Source organism: Ceratotherium simum, chromosome 21 (assembly GCF_057802395.1).
Source record: "Ceratotherium simum simum isolate JZ-2026a chromosome 21, ASM5780239v1, whole genome shotgun sequence".
Classification (NCBI taxonomy): Eukaryota; Metazoa; Chordata; class Mammalia; order Perissodactyla; family Rhinocerotidae; genus Ceratotherium; species Ceratotherium simum.
This window is the reverse complement of record NC_141920.1, coordinates 11,620,242-11,636,912: the sequence shown is the minus strand read 5'-3', so window position 1 is coordinate 11,636,912 and position 16,671 is coordinate 11,620,242. Positions and strand designations below refer to the sequence as shown.

Below are 16,671 nucleotides of genomic sequence, written 5' to 3'. Positions count from 1 at the left end.
CTTGTATCAGATGTTTTTTTCCTTGTGTATCTTACATCTTTGTCTTCCTTGGTTTGTTTCTTCCCTCAGGTGGAACACATGCTCCGATGGATTGCTGAGAAAAGAGAGCATGGGTGGTAAAGGTTTTGAGACCTTGCATGTCTGGAAATGTTTTCATTGTCCCCTCTCACTTGATGATCGTTGGGCTGGATATAGGATTCCAGGTTGGAAATCATTTTTCTTCAGAATTTTGAAGGCATTGCTCCGTTGCCGTCTAGCTTTCAGTGAATCTGGCAAAGTCTGAAACGATTCTGATCCCCTTATTCTTTGAAAGTGAACTGTTTTTTCTTCCTGGAAACTTATAGAATATTCTTTTTGTCTGCAGGATTCTGGAATTGCACATTAACGTGCTTTAGTATGGGTCTGTTTTTATCATTATGATGAGCACTTGATGGGTCTGGAAAATTTCCTTGAACTATTTTTTGATGTTTTCTTTCCTTGTATTTTGTTTTGCCCAATTTTCTATTGTGTGTTTTTGTTTTGGGGTTTTTTTTGGCTCTACGTTCTGGGAGTATTTCTTCTACCTTTATCTTCTGACTCTTCAGTTAAGCTTATCATTTCTGCTATCTTGTTTTTAAATTCCAGGCGACATTTTTATGTTAAATCCTGTTCTTAATTCATGGATACAATATCTTTTCTTATCTTTCTGAGTATATTAATAATATACATTTTTTAAAGCTTTCTTTTCTCTACAGTTTATTTCCTCCAAGAGGCTTTTGTCCTGTTTTGTTTTTCTCATAAATCTGTTTTATATTAAAGGCTTTCCGCTTACGTCTGTAATCAGTGGTTGTGTGTGCACAATGAAGAGTAGGGTCTTACAAGGAAGATGGAGAGCTCAGAGCAGGTATAAGGGGCTGTTAGCACTCTTCCCACCACGGAGCCTCCACATAGGCTGTTAGTTACACACCGTGGTGACAGTATCTTTTGGTCTTTCCTCTTGTCTGCTCAGATCGTCTAGAGAGGACTCTGCCTCCTGAGTTACATTTTCCAGAAAGTACATCTCCAGATTTCTGCAGAGGCGTGAGGCAGCAGTCACCCAGCAGCATGGAAGGGAGGGGGATAGTCGGGGTGGTGGAGATCCAGCTCTTCTCAGACAGCTCACGCCCAGCCCCTGCAGTGAATCCCATCCTTCATTCCAGAGCCTTTGGAGGATTCTGTGGTGGAAATCGGGATGGTTCTCTGTTTTCTGCACTGCTGGCTTGTAATTGAACTTTCTTGGACCTGCCAGCTACTAAATTAGTCTGATTTCCAGCTTCCAAAATTCTGGTGCTGTTGTCTTCTCTGCTCTTTTCCCCTCGTGGGTTTGCCTTTTTTTTTTGTAATTGTGGTAAAATATACGTAACATAAAATTTACCACTGTAACCATTTTTAAGTGTACAGTTGAGTGGCATTAAGTGTATTCACATTGTTATGCAGGTTTATCTTTTAATAATAATAAAATACAAATTAAAAAGAAGGGAGTTTTAATGTGATGACAGTGGTGTTCTAGAGAGCACAGCCCCCTGCGTGTGATCAGTCGTGCAGGGGCGTTTTGCGGGTCTTCTGCTGGCCCAGGTAGCTCCCTTTCTGAACGTTCGGTGTGATGGGATTTGTTTACCATCTTCTAGAAAAGCAGTTGGATAGTTTGTTGGCATAAAAGTGCATTTTATCTGCTCTTAATAACTGTAGCTTTACAAAAGGTTGCAGATGGAACTCCCAGGTCTGACATTCAAGGCTCTCCCAGATCTGGCCTGCCCACCTATGTGCTCCAGCCAGCTGTCATTCCTCCCTGCCGGCCCCCTCACTGTTCTTGCTTAAGGAGTGAACACCAGCCCCCGTTCCTTTGCTATGCTGGCTGTTCCCGGGTGAAATGCCGCCTCCTTGTCTGTCTTCTTGCCCTCCTCCACATCTTTCCAGCTCCCAGCCCCATGCCACTTCCTCCCAGCCCAGGCGTGTGGTTGTTCCTCTTCTGTTTTCCTCCCATGACCTTATACATGCCTCTGAACTATCACCATGCGTTTCCCATGCTGCGCGGCACCCTTTGATGTCAGTTTCTGCGCTGGGTCTTCTCAACGCCTGGCACACAGGCCATGCTCGGTTAAATGTCGGGATGAATTCCTGCTGCCAGAGATTTCAAAAGAACTCTTGATCCTTGTTTTGTAGGACATCCGACACGAAGCCAGTGACTTCCCATGTAGAGTGGCCAAGCTTCCTAAGAACAAAAACCGAAACAGGTACAGAGATGTCAGTCCCTGTAAGTATTCACATCGCCATTACTGGTCTCACTGCGTCCATTGCGTTGGCACTTCCTCCGCTGCAGGGCCTCGCAGTCACGAGCCCCGGGGTTTGGTAACAAATCGATAGCAGTAGAGGTTATGACTTGATTGTTTCGTATAATAAAGGCATTAGAGACTTATAGAAATGGGTCATGTTTCCACCATTGTCGAAGGAGTAAGGTTTCAGTTTCTGGAAAATTCAGCTAAGTTCAAAGCTCTTTTTTTGACTTGGACTATTTTTGATGAATCATTTTCCTCCAGCTGAAGCAGAGTGTGGTGGGCATGACAGAACCTCTCCTTGATGACTCATCAACCGTGTTACTAGACCCCAAGCACTGCATTGAAACGTAGTGACGCCCTGCACTGCATTAGGGCTGGGAGTGGTTCACCCCTCTACTGAGGACGCAGGTCAGCTCTGCCTGTTGAGTCCCACCCTCTACCCCACCCTGCCCACTACTGCCGTTGTCATTTTTCTAGCTCTGTCCTGCTGTTGGCTCACAGTGTGCCTGCTGGCCTCTGGCAGCCTGCTCTGCCTGCTGAGTAGTTGGCTCTTGGTCTGCTGCTATCTCGAAAGTAAATAACTGAACACATTAGAATTCATATAAAGCAAGAAAAACGGGGGCTGAGTAAAGGACGTGAACTTGGCCATCTTTTCGAAGCCACAGAGGACTTGTCAACTCACCTCCAGGGTTGTCAGTCGAGGGCTTGTAGCTGCCGACATCACCCGTGGCAGTATTATCTGCCAGGGACATAGGAGATTCGGTGGGTTATTCCTCACACAGAAGCCCACCATGCCCCTGGCTGTGGGTGGTGGCTCTCGGTGCTCTCTGTGGGCGAGTCGACAGTGCGTCCTGCCCCGAATTGTACAGTGCCCAGGGAGGGGAGGAATGGACCTAGAGTGGTACAGAGCAGTCTGCCTCCGACTGCTGCCAGTTCCCTTCCAGGGTTTCTGTCTCAGCCTGCCACTTACAGCTGTGTGGCTTTGGGGAGTCTGTCCTCTTCACTGATGGTCCGTAAAACATGAGCCACACCAGTCTCAGGACTGTATGAGGATGAAATGAAAGAGCGTAAGCTACTCAGCCCGGGGGCTCGCTCCTAAATGTTGGCTGTGGTTAGACGGCTGTTAACTGAAGGTGCATGCCAGGAACATCTGAAGTGCGATTCTGGGTCATCGAGTGACACCCGATAGCGCCCCAGCACCCGCCAACCAGCACACTTGAGTTAGCGCGGCTAGGCTGTAGCTCCTCATAGGTTTTATTTTGAAAAAACCGCAGGTGATTCTGCTGTGAGGTCCTGGCCAGCTGCTCTAGGCTGGAAAGAGCACTGGCTGTCCGCGTCTCGCACACACTGCCGGGAAGTACCCTGGGTCTCGAGCTTTTGTTGTACTTGCTTGAATTAGGCAGTAATGTTGTCTTTAATATTCCTTTGCTACATTTTTGATCAGTGCTCATCTAAATGGTTTCATGAACCAGTTTTACAGAGAAAAACCAGCATTTACTTCCAGGGAACAATTTCTGAACTTTTTCATCTCTAATCTCACTCATATTTTCTTTTTCTCCCCTACCTCTACTCTCCAATAGAAAAAAGTAATTTGCTTTTAAGGTTGTGGGGGAAGTGGGGAGAATGGTTCCAGGTGCAAGGTGATCTTGTTGTCTTCCAGCGCTCAGAGGATGAGTTGTTCGCCCAAGGTCCCCTAGTGCTGTTTGAACCCACTCATGTAACCCACCAATGCCGGTCACATAATTTTTTTGAGATCTTCAGTCTCCATGACCCACTTAAATATTACCCAAGGGTTTCAATTTGTATTAACCATCTTCGATGAGAAACATTATTCCAACTGGCAGCTAATTTTCAAAAACATCTCTTTGGAATCTTTTGGAACAGAAAGCCCCAAACTACTTATCCCAATTAACTTCTCCTTTCCCACTGGGCTGGGGGAGAAGATACTATTTATGGTGGTCACCTGAGTTCATCATCCCTTGTGTTGTACCAGAAATAAAAACACCCACTTGCTCTTGTTAGCTGCACCAGCAGTATAAGGAAGGTGGCCCCCAGGGAACCATTGCTTTTGTGACAAAGTCATGGTAAAAAGAAAAAAGAGTGGCTGTGCTGTTTCAGTAACCTGGGGCAGACCTTCCAAATGAGAGTTTATTTTTGAAAACTATTCTGAAAGTTACATTTAATATACTTTCAGTGTTTTAGATTCAGAGTTTATTTTTTCCAGTTAAACTCTCTTTTGAATGTCTTTGATCAGGACAGGTTCTGAATATGAAAGATTTAGAGTCATTTAAGTATATCGTACTTGAACTTTTTAAAAAAACCTTGTATAAAGGAATTCAAGGTCAGACTTTTCACACTGCTGTGAACTTAGGTAATTTAATGTTCAAACCATTGGACATAAGTTAGGTTGAGGTTCGATCATAAATTCTGCCTGCTGCAGCTCATTGTACCAGCTGGAGCTCTGGGGACTAGGTGGAATTTTTGGTGGATTTTGTTTCCTTTTAAAGATTGAAGCCACTACATTTTTTTACCCTGTTAAAAGTATATATTAGGCATTAGAGAACAGATCCCTTGACACTCCCTCCACCCAGCCTACCAAGTTGTGGGGATGGTAATAAGTATCATAGGAGGATATGACCTAAGAAGAGATTTCCCAAATAGGACGTAATCCATGTTTTAGTGTATTTTATCTCTGTTGCTAGTTAGCGTTAAGTTTCAGACACTCCAAAAACCTTTCTGAAAATACTAGTCATCCCCATATTGATGACTAATCTCATTTAAAACAGCACAGCCTCAGCCATTGTGAGCACCTTGAATGCCACTCACTCTCCTGCTTTGCTTCCCTAGGGAGTGCACTGCCTGTGTAGACACTTCGGTCCTCCAGGGTTAACCTCTGAGTTCTGGTTTGCCTTTCAGTTGACCACAGTCGGATTAAACTACATCAAGAAGATAACGACTATATCAATGCTAGTTTGATAAAAATGGAAGAAGCCCAGAGGAGTTACATTCTTACTCAGGTAAACAGATTGTCCGAAATTTTTTTTTAATCATTTTTGCCTTGCTTGATGTCATCCTAAGAGTGCTATTATCTACACCTCAAATAAAATCTGCCACATACTTTAGAAGGTCAGGTTTTAAACAACCCAAAAAAGCAACAAGGAAGGAAAAAATCTTCCTTCGGACATTCAGTTTTGTTGTAACACTAGTCTTTTCTGGGAAGTATGACATTGCTGGGCTTATAAAAAGAGGCATTAAGATGCCAGAATTGCCTGTGGTCTGTGGACAGAGGAGCAGAGCCGTGGCTAGAGAAGGGCCTGAACCTGTATTGATTCCTTAAGTTTTCCCCTCAGCGCCTTGAGTGCTTCTCATGGGAATCTTAGAGGCTTAGCGGTAGACCAGGAACCTTTGCCCAGATATCCGTTCAGAATTCCTGGGCTTGGTCCTCATTCTTTGGCCCAGAAAAAAGCATCGTTAGATTATGTGAACAAATATGCAGAATCACTTAAAAGTCCCCACTGGCTTTTGGCATCTCTATGAAAAAAGAAATCATAAACGTGGTTTAATAATTGACCTTCTTATGAAATACTTACTGGTATATGACCCAAAGCCCATGAATATCTGGGAATGGGGATAAAGGAGTTGATTTTTAATTAATTTTCTCACGTCTTAATCTGTTACCTATAAGTTGGTCTAAACGGTCTAAATTTCTCTCTTTTTTTATTTTATTTTTTATTTATTTATTTTTTTTTGTGAGGAGATCAGCCCTGTGCTAACATCTGCCAATCCTCCTCTTTTTTTTTCGCTGAGGAAAACTGGCCCTGGGCTAACATCTGTGCCCATCTTCTTCCACTTTATATGGGACGCCGCCACAGCATGGCTTGCCAAGCAGTGCGTCAGTGGGCGCCCGGGATCCGAACCGGTGAACCTGGGGCCGCCGCGGTGGAGTGTGCGCACTTAACCGCTTGCGCCACCGGGCCGGCCCGTCTCTCTTTTTTTAAATCATAATTTTTGTTTTCTCATTCCCTACCAGTTTATCGGTCTTATTATGGCTTTGGAATATAGGCTGATTTGAATATCATAATTCTGCTTAATATTTGGAGATTAAAATGATGATGAAGCCAGAAAGCACTATGAGCAAAGGCTGCTCTGGGGCAGGGAGTTATACCAGGGCGTATCCAGCCTGGCCTACATCACTGCCCCTTTCTGTCCTGTCGCAGTTCCTTTCCTTCCATGACCACAGTCAGCCCAGGAGCCTCCCAGTCAGTGTATGGAACGTCAGCCAGGCTGTGTTCAGTCCTGGGGGTCCATTGAGTAAATTCTTGGTATATGAGTAGGGGGCAGGCCTTTACCAGCCCCTCAGCCCATGGGCCTCCCAGCCCCCCGGGGTGGGCTGGGGTGGGGTGACAGAGATTCCTGGTGGTGGCAAGCTGCTGGGAAGAGGTTGAGGCAAAAGTGGCTTCTTCAGAACTTCTCTTTTTAGAAGAATCGAGTCTTACTTCCTGATTTCGGCCATTCAACTTTAGTATGGGGTCAGGAAGCCCAAAGCAAAGATGGGCAGAATGTATGAAGTCAGGTGGAGCTTAGGAAATCACCATGGAAATCACAGTGCTGGCCTCCTACACCCGGTCCCTGGCGGTTACTTGGCACAGCTGAAGTTCTGTCTGTGTTCTAGGTGGTACCACGGATGTATCTAGGTGCTTACGTGGTCTCCTTTTGCCCTGGGATTTACAAAGGGGATCTAAGCAGCCTGACCCCAGAGTTGTACCCCTAGACATTGTGACTGAAACATTTTCGAAGCCACTAAACCAAGAAAGGCCTGCCTATTTTTTGTTTTCGTTGTTGTTCGTGATGCAAATAATAGAAGTCTATAGTCTCTTTCTTTGAAGCCAGAGGTGTAGAAGTGTAGAGAATCATGTCAGAGGTGCCCACCTTCACCTCCCCTGTGAAGGGTTGGCTAAGTTTGGTGTGCGTCCTTTTAGATCCTATGTGATTTTTAATTCATCAGACTCATTCTGGACTGGGGTGATGTTGGGGGCTAGGGAAGGTGACAGGCTAGTAACTGTGGAGGGCCTGGTGACAGAGTCCACATGATTCCTGCCTTCCAGGAGCCGTTTTCTGTTAGTTGGGGGGAAGAGATGCACACATAATCCCTGTGGTCTGGGTCCCTGCAGCACAAACATGGGGTGCAGACTTCGTGGCTCAGGCAGCAAGTCCAAGATGAGTTCAGGGAAGAAGGTGAGAAGGCACTGAGGGCTCTGTGGTCGAGGAAAGTGTGGTGAGGGAAAAGATGGAAACAATAAGGAGAATTGGGGTGAAAATAGGTGAGAATGGAAATCATTCGAGAATAAGTGGTGCTGGCCAGAGGAGGTGGCACGCTCTGACATGGAGGTGACAGGCGATGTCCCTTCCAGGCAGCACTAAAAATTGAGACAAACTGGAGGCATTCGTACCCTTGTGTCCAGTGAGCATCTCTGTCCCTTGCCAGGTGGGGTGGAGTGAGACAGGCCATGCCCCGGTGCCACTGTCCTCCTTGGGCCACCTGACTGACCATTTGTGTGTCCACATCTCTTATGTTCCATGGTCCAAGGATGAAGGCTCTCTGTGGTCAAGTTCGCCATTATTGATAGTAATAGCTAAAATTTTATTGGGTGTTTGCTGTGTTCCAGGTACTGTGGTAAGGCCTTTATATATATATGAACATAGTTAATTTTCAAAACCCTATAAGTGGGGGCTATGATTAGTCAAGTAAGATAGATGGAGAAACTGAGGCATGGAGAAGTGAAGTGACTTGTCCAAGGTCACACAGATGATAAGTGATTGGAGCTGGGACTCGAAGGCCAGAGTGTCTCTGTTGATCACTTCCCCACACTGCCTCTCGCCTGCACCAGTAGTTTTGTCCAGTATTCCACCCGCCTTTGGGGATGGACGTCAGTGGAGCCCCTCAGCTGGCCAGCCCAAACCGGAAAGCAGGATCAACGTGTCCTCTCCTCTGTTGCTCAGCCCTGAACCAGCCCTGAGAAGCGGAAATGACCTTTCACTGTGTGTTAGAAAATAGAATTGTGGTTACTGATCACTAGGCAGGGAGAGAGGTGGGGCTCTGTCCCAGCCTCAGCCACCACCCTGCCTGAGGGCACTGTCGTCCCTGAACCACCAGTTGTGAGCTGTCACCGAGGACGTTTCTGTGTAAAACAACCTGTGCTTTGTGGATTGTGTGTTTGCAGGGCCCTTTGCCTAATACGTGCGGTCACTTCTGGGAGATGGTGTGGGAGCAGAAGAGCAGAGGCGTTGTCATGCTCAACAGAGTGATGGAGAAGGGCTCGGTGAGTCCTGGGTTTGTCTGCTGTTTCTGTCACTGTCCGTGTGTATGTCAGCCCATAAAGTTCACATTTTTGTCTGTTTATTTCTTCAAATTGCTATTATATTTCTTTTATGTAGTGTCTTTTTTATAAGGAAAATTAAAGAAGCAACGTGTACATGTTTATTGTAAACAAGTCAGATAAATAAGCAAATTAAGAAGAGGGAAAAAAGGAAAATTGCCCTTGACCCATGCCCCCCAGGGCGTCAGTGGTCTCCCTCCAGAGTGTGGTATGTCTTCTGCTCTCCTCTCCCCTGTGGTGCCTGTGCTGCTGCATCATCACAGAGCTGTGCCAGCGTAGTTTTATTTTGAAAAGCAGGTTGCTACTGTACCTTCATCGTGTCTGCTTTCCTGGCTGATGTAGGTGCCTCCCGTCCACGGAGCCCTGGAAGCAGCTGGGCTCTGGGTGCGCCTCTGCAAACCCCCTGGCTCTCGGCTGCTGGCCGCACCTCTTTGATGTGGGCGGTGTCTGCTTGTGCCTTTACTTCCGGGTTTGCGTCATCCTTCCTTCCAAGCTCTGCAACTTAAAGCTTACCTGGGGAAGGGGGCTAGAGGTGTACATTTGTTTAGGCCCCTGCCCCACGTGCATCCGTCCCAGGCTCACTACACCTCTTGCCAGCTGAAAACCTTTCTGGGGCTCCCCACTACCCCCAGGATGTGGCTGCAGGTCCAGCGTGGTTGGGCCCTGTTAGCCTGGACCCCCCTCTCACACCTCCAACCCCAAACTTCAGTCAAGAACAAACTATTTTTTTTCGTTTCTTGCCATGTTCTCTGGGCTAAGGATCTGCATGGTGCCCACCCTCACTCCTCTACGGGTGTCCGTCTAGGGCTCGTGCTCTCCCTTCCTGCACGTCTCACTCTGTGGGGTCTCCCGGGTGAGACTGTGTACGTGTGCAGGGCACTGTGGTGTTCAGCGTAGTGAATAGACACCACATCCCCGCTCCCCAGGCTGCGACACCCCCGCATTTCTGGGGCTCTGCAGCCTCGGAGAGGAGGCCCCAGGAGAAGGGGAGCTGAGGATTTGGAGAGCAACAGGAGCCTGTGACTCGGGCAGAGAACTGGGTGTGCCGGCCTCACCAGGTGCTGGCCTGTGCTCTCTGGGCCCATCGGGCACTGCTCACACAGCTGTCCTGGCCACCTCGGGACACAGACATGGCTTGCCGCAAGAGCATGAGGGCTCCAGAGAAGCCACCCCTCCAGAGAAAGCACAGTCATGGCCCTAGAGGGAGAACTGCAAGTGCAAAGAGGTGGCACGTCAGAGGAGTCCTCAGCAGTGAAAACTCGCAGCCTTCCCTGCAGAGCCACTCCCCTCCCCCGACAGACGCCGTCTGAGTGACGGCAGATGGTCCTCTCGCAGCAGCATTGCTTGAAATCCTGTTTGTCTTGGCCCCCTTTTCTTAAAGGAAAGCATTTATTTGCTCAATAATAATAGATAAAGAGCTTGCCTGAGTGTTCAATTAATGAAATAATGTTTCTTGTCTTAGAAAAAAAATTTTTCCGTGAAAGTGGTTTTTGTTTTTTTCTGCTTCGGTGGCTTCATTAGTAAAACGTGAAGTTGCAGATGTGAAGCAAACCGCCCCCCCGTCACCGCTCCTGTCAGCAGTTTTGAATAAGGAAACAAAACATTAGGTTCCCACCTCGCACACTCTCCCTCCACAGAGGAAAGTGAAACGTGGCGGCTGTGCAGGTGTCGGGGCACAAGCACCCAGGGTCTCTGGGCCTCAGCACTGCTGACCCGGGGGCTGGATCGTTCTGTTACAGTTGCGGGGGGCTGTCCTGTGCATTGGAGGATGTTGAGCAGCATCCCTGGTCTCCACCCACTACATGCCTGGAGCACCCCCACCCTGATTTGTGGCAACCAAAAATGTCTGCACACACCGTCCAGCATCCCTGGGAGGCAGACTTGCCCCCTGTTGAGAACCACTGTTCTAGATGGTACTGAGGGTTGGGAGTTTTAAATCAAGACTGACTTACTCAAAAATCATCGTGGATGGTAGCATTTGCTTTTTATATATTTGTTGCTAAAAGTTCAGGTGAAACCTCTTTGCCATTTGCACACAGTTTGCTTTAGCTACTGTTGTCACAGTCCAGCAAGGAGCCGAGTCCTGGCACTGTGGTTAATGTCCCTCACCAGGCCTTGCTCTTGGTTGTCTCCCACCCAGGGCTGACCATACATGGACCACAGATCTACTGTGACAGCCTTTCCCCTTGGATTGCTATGTTGGCCGTAAAGAAACATGATTGGTTGGTTTTGTTGTAGTTTACTGTGACAATGTGACAGTAGTCCCTGTTTTCCTTTGTAACCACTCTTTCTACTCAGGGTCCTTGGGGCTTGCAAATTGGCATGAAAAGCAACATATGGTATGAGATTCTTAAAGTTGCCTTGGGATCAACATTTTCAGTTTGGCATCAACGTTATCACCCCTGTAAGGGCTGACTGGGAAAAAATATGAGAAGTTGCAGCCTCTTATTTGCTTCGCTAATCTAATTATAAACTATCCACACAGCCCGTGGTAAAAACCAGCCTGCGGAGTGTTTCCATTTAATGCATATTTGTTTTCTGGTTTCCTTCCTTCACCAAATAGTATAGGATGTTCCCCTCTTATTTTTGGCAAACCTGCCTCTTACCCTTTGGGGACCCCGTGCTTCCTGGAAAACAGTTGTCACACAGTGATTGTGTGTGTTAGACGGGAGTCGTCCACATGGCTCAAGTCCTCTTTGGTTTGATTTAAAAATTGAGTTTAGACTCGTCAGTGTAGAGTGCGTACGTGTGTAAGGATTGGGATTGTTGTCTGGGCTGGGGAAATAAACAAGATGAGTTTACCTTGCTATTCCAGAAGCATCGCCTGTGTCTCTCCTGAAGTCCCTACTGAAGATGCTGTTTGATTTAAGGTGCTTTTGTGCCTGAGACTGGATTTTGTCTTGTTTGGGACCTTAGGCCTGGTCCAGCTCTCTCGTACTCTGCTTGGTTAGTTCTCTGTGTTCATCATTCTTTGGGAATACCAAATCATCTGTCACAGGGTCACCCCAGATGACTTTCTTAGAATTTTGTTAAGGTTGCCTAGCTATTTGTTTTGGAAGGCCCCAAGGACTCTCTCTCCCATCCGCCTTCATGGTGGTAATGGCAGCTGTGACAGACGCCAGTGTGTTGGCGCTGCCATGTTGCTGTTTGGTGCCAACCCAAGACGTGCCTCAATTTGAATCCTGGTGAAGAACTGCTTTCTAATAAAATAAATCTCCTTTTCAGGTCAATATGTATCAGTTTAACAGGCTAACAAGAAGTAGTGATCTTGTGCTTATTTTGTTTTGTTTTATTTTGTGTGTTTAAAACAAAAATTTCTACAGGAAATGACAGAGAGCAGCGCGTGGCATGTTACTGAAGATGCGTAAGAGTTCTTAAAAATAAATACTGGTTGATTGCCACTTAGTATGTGCCAGAATTCCTCAGTTGTAGAGTTCCAAAGTCTTGGTCTTTACCCAGATTACAGAGATTTATTGGGCTTTTTGTTTGTTTTTGAAAGTGAGTGCTTGCCAAGTGGAGGTGGAATTTAAAAGACTCCTCTTCCCTGCCTGTGAGACGTGAAAACATTGGCCTCTTTGGTGGCGATTGGCCATTCTGCATCTCTGCTTCTTTGCTTCCCTCTCCCTCTGCTTGCTGCCTTGGGGGCCCACCCCAGCACCCACCAGGGCCATCTCTTTGTTTCTGGGGTCTTAAGGCATTACCCAAGTGTAATTATTCGAAGTGTGGGAATAAATGCATCCTTTAAGTGTCTTCAAAAGTCATGCTTTCAGCTGCCCCAACACTTTGGCTAAGCGTGGGATCTTGCCGTGTCACTCATGCTTCCGTGTCCTGAGTGGCAGAATTGCCTCAGTGCCAACAGGTTGGCCTCATTCCGGGGGTTGGTCTCTGGCAGCTCGTCATCAGTGTGGGGAAGGGACATGGGTGGAGCTGGCCAGGACTTTCAGGTGGGCCGTGTCTGGGCTCGTTAGAAAGCCCTGTCAGCCTTCTGTTTGGGCACCGTGAAGTCTGATGCTGCATCGGCATCACACTCTGGTGTTCCTTGATTTGTTTCTCTCTCTCTCTGCCTTTGTGCTGTTTTTTGGTCGGCGAGCAGCTTCAGTAGAGCAGGACTGATAGGCATTTGTGGTTCCATCTCCACCTCCTTGAGAGCCTGCTAGTTCCTCAGTGTCCCAGGTGAGGTGCTGGTTCCTGGGCCCGCTGCCAGAGTCGGGCGTGGTCTGGGCCTCCGTTAGCCACATCTCCGCTGCTCCTCTGAGACTGGCTTCTTTGCAGTCACTGCCTAGGAAATCCTAGTCATCCTTCAAAACACGCCTCTGTCAGAGGCCGCTTCTTCCGTAGAGCCTTCTCTGATCTCTCTTTCTCGTAACCTCAGCCAGCCTGAAAGGTTTATCTCCTCTGAATTCCCATGGCACGTCCGTAGTGTTTCCCTCGGGCCACCTTGTCACTGCTGCAACAGTCTGCCCTGACAGACAGGCTGGCCCTGGAGGGCCTCCCTCCACCTGCTGTGGCCTTTCAGGCACAGTCATCCTTTGCCCCGGAGGCGGATTTGAGTGGGTCAGTGTGTGCTGAATTACAAGTGTCTTGAATTTGTACCATTTACCAAAGAGCTGTTTACACACACTGATAGTTCACTTGTGGAAATCGTAGTGTCTTTGAGGTTCCCTCTGTCCAGGCGGTGCCATCCTTCTGGCCCTTGGACCTGGCAGCTTAGCCCCGTCTACCTCCAGCTGTTGTCCAGAACCGTCATTGGCGAGCAGTCTGAGTAACTGGTGCAGAAACTTAGCTCAAGCAAAGGATGCCACAAAATTGGAGTCAAATTTTCTTTCTTAAACTCCAAACGAAACCAAATCTTTGGGAGTTTTCTTGCTTTAAAGAAAAGGTTAATGTTACATTTAAATCAAGACCATCACGTAGTTTCTGAAATTATTAAACTAGAACTTTGAAAGTATTTTTCTGAACTGAACCAAACCAGAATGAAAGGGTGGGGTGGGGCAGTGGGTGGTGCCAAACCGTGGAGGAGCCCCTCTCAGGCCTTCTCGGGACGGTAGTTTGCGTTCGATCACAGCCCTTCACTCTTCAGGGGTTTCACGAGCAGGGGCTCCTCTGGGCTTGTTCTCACTTAGCCTGTTATATTCCTCAGGGGAGGGATGTACCCTATGCCAGCGGCACTGAGCAGTGTCTTGGCAGTCATTGAAATGGCTACGTAAGGTAGTTTGTGAGCGACTGAACCTCTTGTGCAATCTGGCTCCACCTCGTCGATGAGAAGGAAAGGATCAGACCCCCGAAACACCTCATTGTGTGCATAACCAGGAGCAGCTTGGTTTGGAAGTCTGAGCCTTGTGTGCACAACTAGCCCTGGCTAGATCTTCATGGGCCCCTCCGCATCTCCTCAAGAGGCAGGCAGGTTACGATGACAGCAACTTCCAAGGTCAGACGACCCCAAGCCTTTGGGTTATCATAAAGCTCGTGGAAGGTACACTGAACCTCCTGTCATAGGAAAATAGTCAATTGCTCACAGTAATTCAGTGTTATTTTCTCTCCTAGTTAAAATGTGCACAGTACTGGCCACAAAAAGAAGAAAAAGAAATGATCTTTGAAGACACAAATTTGAAATTAACATTGATCTCTGAAGACATTAAGTCATATTACACAGTACGACAGCTAGAGTTAGAAAACCTCACAGTGAGTATGGCATGCCCTTGATTAAGTCCTTCAGATGGTTATTGGCTGAGACCTCTCTTCCCTTGGGTGATACTACCTAAGGCCAGTCTGTCCGGGTTTTGTTTACGCTGAGCAAAGTGTGGTTTGGACACCATGGTGACCAGAGGTGCCTGAGGGGGCGGGAGGAGGGTCGTAGGTACCTCCTTCTCCATGGAATTCTCTCCAAACTTTAACACCTACTTCACACCAGTTCTTAGGGAGAAGGGAGTTTCTTACCTAAAACTTATCTATTCCTGCCTTTGCAACTGCAGAGGTCCGGAGGGGGCAGCCTGCAAGTTCCGTCCCAGCAGAGCATACTGCCTTCTTGCATTATCCACAATCTCTTTAGACTGAAGCAGGGGAAGAAGGGCCCTCCTTTCCAGGGCTGACTCGATTCATAGCCCGTGTAAGTTTTCTAGGTGAGGTCTTGGGTTCATTTGTTGTGGGAAGGAATTTATAACGCCAGCTGCTGGCTGTCAATAAAAGGTGGTCTTGGGACATGACAAGGCACTATTCTAAGAAACAGCACCCCGGAAGGCCCTGCCCATGCGGATTCTGAATAATTCACCTAAGCCATCACTCTGAGGGACCCGTGCCAGTACAGGGAACCGTGGAAGGGAGCCCAGGACAGCTCCTGGGGGCGCCCTCAGACACAGTCGTCAGCCACCACACTCTGGAACTAAACTGCCTGGGGTTGATTCCTGGCCACCATATCAAACTGCCAGACTGTGGGCAAGGGGGTGTCACGTCTCATGGTGTCTCAGTTTCCTCTGCTGTCAGATTGGAGGGGGTGATATATGTGAAGTGTTGGAGCACCAGGGTCAGAGCGCGCGAGGGAAGGGTTAGCAGGTCCCGTGGGGTTATTCGAGGAGCAGTGCGGATGAGCCATCAGAAGTAAAGGTGGGGCGCTGGGAGGATCACGTGGTTTGGGGCTTGCTGGGCTGTGTTGAAGAGGAAGATCTGCTTCTGAGCTACATTCGCGTCTTAGTTTTCAACTTTCTGCTCTACGGTCACCATGACTCCTGGTGTTGAAGTAAGATCGAGAACTTAGCACAAGTTACTGTAAAGCAGAGAAAAGGTTAAAATCGCATGGCTGTTGAGGAGTGCAGCGGTGCACTTTATCTGAGTGCTCTCTCCTCTCCCGGTGATAGCAGGAGCCCTGCCCTTGCCCTGCGCAGAGGCGCTGGGGACATGATTGATGGCGGGGTGTGATGGAGGATTTTCAGGAATAATGTTGGCAGCCTATTGGAATGTGCCTGGAGGATTATGTAGCAGACTTTTTAAATGCTTTTTAGCGTTTGCAAGCCTGACGTTTGAAGAGTGACTTCTGGTAAACACAAGAAAATCTCTCCTGCTTATTGAGAGAAACAGACATGGGACAGAGCAGAAGAGGCTGGTGCTGTTCGTGTGGCGGGGTGAATGCAGCCTGTGAGGCTGTGATGTCTGGAGAAGCTGTTTGCTCGATCAGACTTTGTTTCTAAAAAGTCTGTCCTCAGACATGTGTATCTGTTGAAGCACAGGTCTAGAATGAATTCCCTGAGAAAGAAGTGGGCAGGCGTGAGGAGGGTGTAAACAGGTGATAACCCACACACGTTTTTAAGGATTAAAAGAAAGAACTTACTTTTGGCATGTTTTCTTATGCAGTTTTTTAAAATATATTTTTAAGTGCTTTTCTTTCCCTAAAAAATAGAAGAGGCATTAAAGTATAAGGAGATTATTTTCTAGGGAGGAAAGAATGGAGTGCTTTGTGTGATCCCATAAGTTATCCTGCTGTCATATGCGGCTGTCTCCGGCTCTGCAGGCAGATACCAGTGTGTGTCGTGGCTGGCTCAGGGTTGAGTGTGTGTGTTCTTTGCTAGTTAGTTAGGTCGTTGTGTTCATCACAACAGGGTCAGGGAGGGTTGTTATAACTAAGCTGTGAGCTCTGGCGGGCAGAGTGGTGTCTTCACCTCGTCGTTGCCTGGCATGGTGGCTGGTATGTGGTTGCCACGTGGTGGACACTTCCCAGATGAAGGGAGATGTTGTCGGTAAGCAGGTCTCCCACCTGAAGCCTCTCGCCGTCAGCTGCTCTCCAGGTGGCCTGGGCACTGAGCTGGCCCTTGGCACCTCGCAGCAGGAGACCCTCAAGGCTGGGGTGGCGCCTGTCTGCAGGCTTCCTCTGTGCCCCTCCAGCACAGCTTGCAGGCCTCCCTTCCCAGGGACCTCTTCCCTCTCACCGTGCCCCTAGCTCAGGAAAGATCTTGGGTGCTCTCCTCCCGGCGAGGACTGCGTTTTGATCATCGCTGCTGGAGAGCACTCTC

General features: G+C 47.9%; 1 protein-coding gene across 3 annotated transcripts in view; it reads left to right on the top strand.

Moving 5' to 3' along the window:
- The window catches only part of PTPN1 (protein tyrosine phosphatase non-receptor type 1), a 64,016-nt gene that overhangs the window by 39,075 nt on the left and 8,270 nt on the right, over nucleotides 1-16,671 (top strand). The window contains exons 2-6 of one of the 3 annotated variants that reach the window (XM_087445120.1): nucleotides 70-203; nucleotides 2,182-2,272; nucleotides 5,211-5,311; nucleotides 8,516-8,614; nucleotides 14,216-14,353. In XM_087445120.1, the coding sequence (XP_087301246.1) occupies nucleotides 138-203; nucleotides 2,182-2,272; nucleotides 5,211-5,311; nucleotides 8,516-8,614; nucleotides 14,216-14,353 (495 nt within the window). In that variant the 5' untranslated portion in view covers nucleotides 70-137. Of the gene's footprint in view, nucleotides 1-69; nucleotides 204-2,181; nucleotides 2,273-5,210; nucleotides 5,312-8,515; nucleotides 8,615-14,215; nucleotides 14,354-16,671 lie in introns of those variants that run through there. The other 2 variants (XM_004430274.3, XM_087445121.1) reach the window with 2 other exon arrangements.